At 51.6% G+C, this 9,924-nt stretch overlaps 1 protein-coding gene across 2 annotated transcripts; it reads right to left on the bottom strand.

Moving 5' to 3' along the window:
* Positions 1-1,764: 1,764 nt before the first annotated feature.
* On the bottom strand, positions 1,765-7,229 carry ALAD (aminolevulinate dehydratase). 2 transcript variants are annotated; one of them, XM_004372141.2, is made up of 11 exons: positions 7,054-7,222; positions 6,073-6,123; positions 5,454-5,550; positions 4,941-5,076; positions 4,737-4,820; positions 4,541-4,629; positions 4,162-4,217; positions 3,987-4,074; positions 3,810-3,896; positions 3,381-3,510; positions 1,765-2,736 (listed from the first exon to the last, which is right to left on the bottom strand). In XM_004372141.2, the coding sequence occupies exons 1-11, from the start codon at positions 7,164-7,166 to the stop codon at positions 2,675-2,677; spliced, it is 993 nt and encodes a 330-aa protein (XP_004372198.1). In that variant the 5' UTR covers positions 7,167-7,222; the 3' UTR covers positions 1,765-2,674. The 2 variants fall into 2 exon arrangements, with proteins under 2 accessions (XP_004372198.1, XP_004372199.1); XM_004372142.2 differs by lacking the exon at positions 6,073-6,123 and having other exon boundaries at positions 7,054-7,229.
* Positions 7,230-9,924: the final 2,695 nt, after the last annotated feature.

Here is a 9,924-nt window from a genome sequence, read left to right as displayed (position 1 = left end):
ACCCCTGATTTCCTGTGTCCATTCGACCAGCTCCTGACCCTCTCTGCCTTCCCATGTCACCTCTGGACAGGAGCTGCCCATTTAGTCTCATGTAGCTACTTGAGCTAAGAAGCACACTCTTCGCAAGTATGTGATTTTTTTTTAGGTGGGGGAGCCTCAACTATATGCCCACTAAAGTTAAGGTTTTAGGAATCTCAGTAAAACAAAAAAAGTCAGGATAATGGAATATGTTGGCTACTTGTTGTGGCCTTCAGTACGGGCTCGCAAGAAAGAGACAAGCTCCTGTCCAAGCTGACATATCTGAAAGCAGAACGAGAAAATCAAGTCTCACTTTGGAGAGGCCTTTCATGTTGTGATGCCTGGAAGTCTGATAATACACCTTGCAGGGTTGTGAAAACTTAGTTCTCTGTGCCAGGATAAGGTTACTACCAGCAAGGGCAGGACACACAACAGAAGACTGGGACCCTGAAGGAGCCAGACCCCTGGGACCCTACAGAGGAGTCTGGCCTGCCTGGGTTGGAGCAGATACCAAGTCTACAATCAGTAACAAGTCCTGACTACAGAGGGTGCCACTCACACAGACCATGATGCCACCCCTTAGTTTTCCCATTACTAAAGCTATTATAGCATTATACTGGACCTGTAATTTTGCTATTGTTTATTGGGAGGTGCAATGACAAGTGGTTAAAGGCAGGGGCCTTGGAGTTGGGCCTATATGGGTTCAAATCCTAGCTCTGATGCTTTCTGGGTGACTGTGGTTCTAGACTCCAGTCTAGAGTGGCCTTGGGTGAGTTGCCTAACCTCTCCAGATATAGCTCTGTCATTGCAAAGCATCCCAAGCTAAATTTAGGATGCCATCTCCACCCTCACCCTATTCTTGTTCTTTCTCCAGGCCTCCACGTCTCAGTAGATGGCCCATCAGCTACCCAGGAAGGAACTCAAGCCAAAATCTAATTTATCTCTGAAATACATCCTAAATCCATTCTCCCTCTCTACCCCCAAGTCACCCCCTACCCCAATTCAGGCCACCACCATTTCTCAGTTGCACTTTGCCATGGTGCTGTCCAAATACTTTAACGGATGAAAATCAGAGTCATTCCCCTGCTTAAAATCCATCAAAATAAATCGTATTGCTTTAAGGCCCGAATTGAACTTGCCTTAGCTCGATAGTTGGAGTTCCCTGCCAACCTACAAACTGGCTCCTTCCTTAGCTGGGCCTTCACTGTCCCTAGGGGGAAACATTATGCTGTACTAGTTTCAGGAGAATGAATTGACACCACCCATTCGGAGTTGCTCCAATCAGAAACTCAGTCATCCTTGCTTCCTCCTGTTCCTTCACACTCATCTAGAGGCTGATTTAAAACACTGGCAAAATCTGCCAGCTGTGTCTCCAAAATGTATCCTGAATTCATGTGTTTTCTCCCATCTCCACTGCCACCACCCTGGTCCAGGCCACCATCACTGCTCATCAGGGTCCACAACAGCCCCTTCACCAGTCTCTCTGCCCCTTCATCTCCCTCGTGGCAGAAACTGGAAATTGGAACACACGTAACTCGTCAAAATCCTTCAGTTGGCTTCCCATCAGATGCAAAAAAAAATCTAGGTTCCCTAGCAGTGTGGGATCTGGCCTTGGCCTGCCTATCCAACCTCTAGTCCCATCACCCACCCTCTTCTCCCCCTGCTCCTAACAGCCCCGCTAAGCTCCTCCCACCACAGGCTCTTCGCACATGTGTGGTTCTCATGGCCTCCAGTGTGCCTCCCTCCATTCTCTGCAGGGATCTTCCTTTGTCCCTCACAGGTCTCAACCTCAGGGGGGCTCTGACCACCCTCTCAAGAGAAGACCCTCCCCTGTTATTCTCTATCTCAGTCTGTTTCCTTTGAAGCACTTATTATGGTTTGTAACTGCTTTATTTGTCTGTTTTCTTACTGTTGTCTGTCTCCCCACTCTCCTTGTATAAATTTCATAAAGACTGACAAGCTGAGGTCAGTCTTGCTGTATCCCCAGTGCCCAGCCCAGGTTCTCAACAAATCTCTCTTGAATAAAAAGCCTTTTTTTGGTGGTAGCATCTCCAACAGTCAGGGAATTTCTCTTTGCTTCTGAATTTTGATTCTCCGGCAACGTTTCTGCTCATTAATGAGTAATTCCTCTCTGGGTTTATGGCTCAGAGTAGAACGGGACATTGCAAGCAGCCTGTGTGGGAAATGCCTTCCAGTGGAATTGCAGCAAATCTCAACTGTATACCCAGTGATATCAATCCAGGTCTCAGTCCAGTGCCCAGCTCTGCTGCCAGAGGCCCTGGGGTTTCCAGGGCTTCTTAGGATCCAACTGTTCTCCTCTTCCCTAATGCTCCAAGCCCCTCTCCTTGCAGGCCCGCAAGCCTGCAGCCATACCTCCTGGCTGCTTTCAAGCTGAAGGCACACGAGAGACAGGGGCTGGAGGTGGCAGAAGTGAGCCTGGGGGCTGACCCAGGGGAGGGGTAGGGAACCTCTGGAGAGTCGTGAGGATGTGGTTGAAGGGGAAAGATGTAGCATGCTCACAGAAACCACCAGCATGTGAGCAGGAAGAGGGCACAAGGGCACAGTTCTAAAAGCAGCATTTACTTTGGTTTTCATTTCTCCAAGGCCCCAGGAATTCTGCTGAATTGTAGTTCTTGGGTCTTGCACACTCTGTCCCTCACTCCTCCTTCAGCCACCGCAATAGCTGAGGCGTGTAGTAGGTGATGATGATGTCAGCACCTGTGGTGGGAGAGACGCAGAAACTGGTGGCGTATCAGCTCTTGGCACAGCTTCTGGGAGATGAGGGCCAGGGAGGGAGGAAGGGCCTCTGGCTGCCACGAAGAGACATGGCCTATGGGTGTCACAATGTAACACTGAGCCCAGCTCCAGTCAGTTCTAGCCCTATATGCTGTGTGACCTTGGGCAAGTCATTTTCTCTTTCTGGGCCTCAGTTTGTTCACGTATAAAATGCATGGTGGGGGAAATAGACAAGCAGTAAGTGCCCTTCCCACACTGGTGTGCCATACCAACAAAACCAGCTCCCTCTGATGGAGTGATAAGCATATGCCAGTTACATACGGTATCTCTTGTAATCCTCGCGACAAGCACGCACCAGGTATCTTATCCCCACTTTATAGGTGAGGACACTGAGGCTCAGAGAAGTGGCTTTCCCCAGGCCTCACAAGCCTTGGGAAAAGTGATGGGGGTTCTGCCTTCCTCACTCTTCCTTCGGTGTTCTGTTCTGCAGATCTACATCCCTTCCGCAATCTGGGTTTATATCACTGCTATTTCTTGGCTGCCTCATGACTTCATTTCCCTATTTCGGCAAAGTGCCTATCAGTCACCAAGGCACAGGTCAAAAAAGCCCACTCTCGCCTGCTTACCTGCTCTGCGGAAAGCGGTCATGGCCTCCAGTACGGCAGCCTTGAGATCAAATGCCCCAGCCTGGGCTCCGTGCCACAGCATGGCAAACTCTCCAGAAACATGGTACACAGCGAGAGGGAGCTCAGGGTGCTACAGAGAAGCAGCAACAGGCAGACAAGGTTGAAGTAGAGGACGGGGGTGCCTCTGGGAGCGTCCTTTCCTCCCTGCCCAGTCTGGGACCACCCCATGCCCTGAGCCACTACTGCTGGCAGCCTGGCACTTGCTTGAGCTGTTAAGCCCATAGTTATACCTGGGCAGAGATGTGAAGAAGATTCAGGGGCAGATCCCTCCCAACTCTGAGATTCTGCAGTCCCTTAATCTAAGGTCGCAGAGTCTCTGGGTAAACTCTCATCTCCCTGAGCCCCCACTTGCCTCTGCTCTGTGCTCACCTTGTCCTTCACCTCCCGCACCATGTCCAGGTAGGGCATCCCTGGCTTCACCATGAGCATGTCGGCTCCTTCCCGTACATCCCGGTCCTAAGGGATGAGGGTATGGTGTTGGCAGTGCTGGGGAGTGGAGGGAAGGGAAGGAGAAAGACTGGCGGGGCTCAAGCCCTGGTCACTCACCACCGCTCGAAGGGCCAGGCCTCGTGCTCCGGGGGGCAGCTGGTAGCAGCGGCGGTCTCCAAAAGCTGGGCTTGACTGAGCTGCATCTCTGCAAAGCAGAGTCATGAAGATGGGCCCCAGCTTTGGGCTAAATGACCACGGATTTAACAGCAGACCCCTGTTTGTACCCACTTACCGGAAAGGTCCATAGAAACAGGAAGCAAACTTGGCACTATAGCTCATCACCGACACCTGCGGAAAACAATGGGCCCGGGCTCAGCCAGTCCTCTCTAGACGTCCCAGGTGATGTGGCAGGGACAGAAAGGACCTAGGCTGGGAAGAAGAGTGCCTGTGTTCTCATCCCAGCCCCACCGCATCACTAGACAAGTCCTTTGGAGCTCTGGGCTTTGATTTCCCATCTGAGGAACAGAGGTAAGGATGGATCCCAAAGGCCTCATCCAGTCTTGTCCTCAGTTCTGCGATTCTTGGCAGCTCTGGAGGGCAGGGCTGATCCAAGCTCTCTCCTCACCTCCCTACGCTCCTCCTGCGCATAGCCTGCACTCCCTGCCCTGTACCCTGTTGCCAAGTCCATGTGCCATCAGGGCCTCCTTGATGGCTTCCACGCGTCCATCCATCATGTCCGACGGGGCTATCACCTGACATCCTGAGGGGCAGAGGGTGGCCTTCAGAACTCTGGGACCCTCCTGTCCACTCTGCCACCTCCCTGACCTAGAGGCTCCCTGCCAACTCCCTGCTGGCTGGCTCACGTACCTGCCTTAGCATAGGCCAGTGCCACCTCTGCCAGTCGCTGGCGGCTCTCCTCGGCCCGGAATACCCCATTCTCACTCAGGAGCCCTGGAGGACAGAGGGCTCGGTTTTGGGGAGTACCTTGGGCCCTGGTACATCCCTATCCCGGGGAGAACTGGGCACTGGGATTGCGGGTAGCAGCAGGGCTGGCCAGTGGGGGAAGCGCACCACAGTGACCATGGGAAGTGTAGGGGCACAGGCAGACGTCACAGGCCACCAGGAGGCTGGGGAAGGTCTTCCGCAACAGGCGGATCGCCTCGATAGCTGGGGAGTCCTCAGAGTCGGCTGCAGAGCCCCGCTCATCCTAGGTGCAGGGGAAGGACAAAGCATCATGTCTGTTACAGGAAGCTTTCGGGAAGGCGCGAAAGCCAGCCATCACAAAGTGCAGCCTGGCCCTCTACTCTTACCGTCACAGCCCCTGGATGGGGAAGCACAGGGAGGACTGTCCCCATTTTACAGAGGGGGCAACAGAGGCCCACACAGGGGACTTGACTTGCCCAGTCAGGGTGTCATGGCCCTACTCAGCTTTCTGAATCTTCACAGGTGCTGTCTTAGGGAAGAGACCTGTGGCCCCAGGGCCAGCAGAGGGCCTGGGTCAGGGTGTGGTCAGTGTGGAACCTCAGCTCGCCCTCACCCAGTGTCCTCTCCCCTCCCCTCTCAATCGTTTCTCCAATTCTTTACCTTGGGAACTCTGCTGGGGACGCCAAAGATCAGGACGCAGCGCAGGCCCTCTTCCACCAGGGGCTTCAGCATCTCTTCTAGCCTGTTCACACCATACCTGGGTGGTGTGGAGTCGGGTGGAGGGGCTGAAGTGAGGCAGGTCCTAGGCAAAGATCTCCACCCCCCGCCCCAGCACTGTGCTTCTCTTAAGAGCCAAGCTGCACACAGCACCACAAGGGTTCAAGCCCCGCAGCCACAGTACAGGGAAGGGACAGGAACACACACAATAGATGGAGAAACTGAGCCCTAAGTAGCAGGGCTATGGAATTCAGCTGTGGAAGGCCCCTCCAAGGTTCTCCTATTGAGCCCCCATCTGAAGTTCAGATCCCCTCTGCAGCAGCCCCATCCAGCCAGCAACTAGCCTCTGTTACGATGCCTCTTGTGATAGGTAGCTCATTACTTTACAAGGCTGCCTCTTCTATTGTGGAACAGCTTTGACTCTAAGAAAACTCTTCTCTACTGAGATGAAGTCTGCCTCTCTAGGTCTTCCATCTCCTGGGTCTGCTTCTGCCTTCTGGCACCTCCACCTGTGAAACTCCTTCCTCCACCATCCCCTTGCCCTCCCCACCATGTCTCCTACCTGGCCACTCCTGGGAGGCTCGCGATAGGCTGTACATCATCAGGAACGTCCCTGTAAGAGTGGGGGTGGGCTATGGATTGGTAGCTGTGGGAAGGACCAGTGGGTGAGGGGGTGACTGAGAGGGATGACTGGGGGATGGGAAGGAATATGGAAGTGGAGATGGTGGGAGGAGAATGGGATCAGTGTCTGGCTTCCCTGCCTGGCCAAGCCCAGGGCCTGAAATAATAACAGGAACAAGAATAACAGTGACAACGAGAGCAGTTATACTAAAAGAACAGCAGTCATAGGAGCAAGTCAAGTAGTTTAGAATGTGGAATCTGATGTCAGGTGACCCACGCTTCCTAGCCCAGCTCTTCCACTTAGTAACTGGATGGGTTTGGCCAAGTTGTATCATCTCTTTTGAGTCTCAGACTCCTCATTTGTAACCTAGGTGGACTCATTCATTCAACAAATATTTACTGAGCACTTACGTGCCAGGCACGGTTCTAGGCTCTAGAGATACAGCAGTGAACAAGGCAGACAAAAATCCCTGCCCTCACGGGGCTGATATTCTAGGGGATAATACCTGTACCTTCTTCTTCTGAATGCTGTCAGGATTGAATAAGATAATGTGTGTAGGCATTCAGCATAGTACCTGGTACACAGTAAGTACTCAATAAATGCATGCCGTTGCTATTAATAATCATGATTGCCACCTATTACATGTACATGCACTTTGCAATCAACAAAACACCTTTTATCTTATTGCAAAAGCTCAGGATGGCAGTCAAGGGTTATTCTTCTCATTTTCCATGATGGAAAGATTGAGTTCTTTTCAAGGTTTATTTTGTTCCTAAGACTGCTGTCCTTAACTCAGTAGGCCACTTCCAACAGAAGGGTCATCTGAGTTTCAAGCTGACAGCCCCCTGTACCACCCCCAGCAACACTGACACCCACCCCACCCCAGCAGATCTGAGGCCTGGCCCATTCCTGGGAACTCACGTGACAAAGATGGGATAGATGAGGTTGGAGGCGTTGAGGGTGGTGGTGGCTACCTGCCAGGTCCGAAGCAGTGGGTGGAAGTAGCCACTGTGCAGGACAGACCGGGGCTGCATGGTATGGCCTCAGTGGGGCACAGGGTAGCCAGGCAGAATGGAGAGCTCCTGGGGTGCTGGCTGTATGCTTAGCCCTGTGGGGGTGGCGGGAGGCACATAAGACATGGTCCTTGTCCCCAGGAGATGGTCAACCCTTCCAGGCCCTTCCAGATCCCTCCCTCCCCCGGTCTTTAGCCTAGTTCTACTCAGAATGTGATCCATCAAACCCTGCTGAGTGGAGACATGAAAGTAAGCCTTTAGGAACTTTCATAGCAATATGACAAAGTAATTTTAGGTCTATTGACTCTAATATAAAACTTGGGCTTGTATTTTGTATGGCTACTTTTTAAAGAAATAACATTTTTCTAGTAACTTATTTTTATTATACTTTATCAAATAATCCATCTATGATGGATTGGGGGGAAAAAAGAACTGGTCCTCCCTCACAGATAATTTGAGAAGTAATGATCTAGCCAACATTTAACCTTTGTTTATTTCATGAAAAAGTTCCATGTTTACAGCAGAAATTTTAGAAAATTATAGATAAGCAAAAAGAGAAACATTCCCTGTAATTCTACTTCTAGAGAGCAGCACTGTTAACACCTTGGCACATGGACTTTGTGTCACGCATGACACACACTAAGAGGATCAAACAGCACTGTGCATGACAGAGAGACACATACAGAAACACGTACACACACGCGCTGCAGAGTGGCCACCAAAGCCCTGTCTTTTCCAGCCCAAGGAGCCAACCTGCTGATTCATAAACACAAGCCACCTTCTTGCTCTGCTCACCCTGCTCCCTTTACCTTTAGAAGGCTCCTGCTCTCCCCACAATCTCCCCACACCCAAATCCTACTGGTTCTCCATGAGCCACTCCTCCTCCCCTCTGCCACAGAAGCTTCTCTTCCTGCCTAGATCACAATCTCTTACATAACAGTTCTTTGTAGAGTTATCTAATCCCAGTAGACAGAGCTCCTGCAGAGCAAGGTCCAGGGTTAGCTCCCTTTGACCTCCCCCAGGGCACTCTGCCCCGGGCCTGGCACACAGTAAATATTTAATTACATGAAGTACAAAACAACATGCCTGGAATGCCAACCAAATAAGACAGAAGGAAGCTGGGGCATTAACACTGTTTCCTGAGCACCTACTTAGTGTGCCAGGCCACACCGGGTCCTTTCACACTTCGATTTTCGAGTCCACACAACAGTCCTAGGAGGTAGAGCTTATTGTGTGCATTTCGGAGAGGAGGGCCCTGACTATAAATGAGACATGAGTATTAGAACATGAGTTAGGAGGCCAGAAGAGGCTTGCTGGAAGATGGAGGCTTGAACTCAGTTCTGCAGGATGAGCGGATTCAGCTTGACAGAGGCAAAGGGGACAGTGTTCCTTCAGGAAGGGAAGCAAGGGGCAAAGGTGGGAAGGAGGAATTGGCTATGGACTGTTCTGAGGACATGAGGAAGCAATCGAGGAGGCAGTCAAGACAAGTGTATAGTGAAGAGGAGGAGGAGTGGAGGAGAGGAAGAAAGGAGGCCAGGTCTGATGAGGGACGCCAGACTACAGAGGCCTCAGTGCAGACTGAGGAAGACAAAAGATTCTGCACAGGCGCCTGGAGGGCTGGTCAAAGCTTGGCTTTAGGAAGATAAATCTTGCAGCCTAAGCAGAGCAGACCGGAAGCAGAGAAGCATGGAGGCTGTAGGGGTCTGAGAGGTGGGGAAGGGTCAGTTTAAGGGGGAAGGCAGCCAAGAGGCTGTGGCTGGATGGATGTCCCTGACAGGGACAGGGCAGGAAGAGGGTGGTGGGGAGCAGGGCTGAGGAGGGGGTGATGAGCTCCGTTTTAGACACTTCCTTTTGGAGGTGCCTGGGGAACATCTAGTAACCAAGTGGGGGAGAAAAAAAAAAGAGCCACAGAACGTGGGAGCTGGCAGGCACTCACCCAAGGTCACACAGCACGTTAGAGGCTAAATAGCAGGCTTAGAATCCTGGTATGTCAACTCCCAGGCAGGGGAATCCTTTAGTATACTGAGGCTGCCTTTCTCCCCACAGCCTCCCAGGACCCTTTAGCTCCCTCCCAATCAGCTGGCGCAGGGGGAGGCATTTTATCAGGTCCTCCTCTTTGGCAGGGTTGAGGTTATCAAGAGCCATACACAGGGACCCACCCTGCCGCCTCCCTCTGGGCCAGCCTCACCATCCGACACAGGGCAGGCCAGGCCTCGTCAACGATGTAATCATACTGCTAGCCCCCATCCCCTAAATGAGCAATCACTCAGTAGATCTAGGGGCCTGACTGCCGATTTTGTGCAGGACTTTGCTCTCAGGTCTGCCAGGAGTTAGCCCAGCTCACTTCTGCAAGGACACACATCCAGAATTTGAACTTGCTATAGACTCCAGGCACAGAGTTTTATCTACTATACCTCACAGTACTGATAAACACTTGATTCAATATGCTTCTCTCTGCCTTGGGGCTGGAAAGATGGAGGGAAATGCAGAAAAACATACTGAGTGCATATTATGTGCTGGGCACTGCACTAGTTAGTTTATATACAGTATCTCATTTAATTACAGAAGATTGTCCCAACTTTTAGTGATAACGAAACTGAGGCTCAGAGAGGTGAAGTGATTTCCCCAATGCCATTCTGGAGAGTCAAGTCAGATTTTGAAGCCAGGTCTACAAGTCTCTGATTCACCTCCTAGGAACAACCTGTCACAGGCCCCTGGCTTCTGGAATCCAAAGCTGCATTCCACTCCCATCTGCTTTTGGAGGCTGAAGAAGCAACTG

Source organism: Trichechus manatus, unplaced genomic scaffold, assembly GCF_000243295.1.
Source record: "Trichechus manatus latirostris isolate Lorelei unplaced genomic scaffold, TriManLat1.0 scaffold00016, whole genome shotgun sequence".
In the NCBI taxonomy this organism is placed as follows: Eukaryota; Metazoa; Chordata; class Mammalia; order Sirenia; family Trichechidae; genus Trichechus; species Trichechus manatus.
The sequence above is the reverse complement of the archived record's forward strand: the minus strand, read 5'-3'. Positions and strand labels throughout refer to the sequence as shown.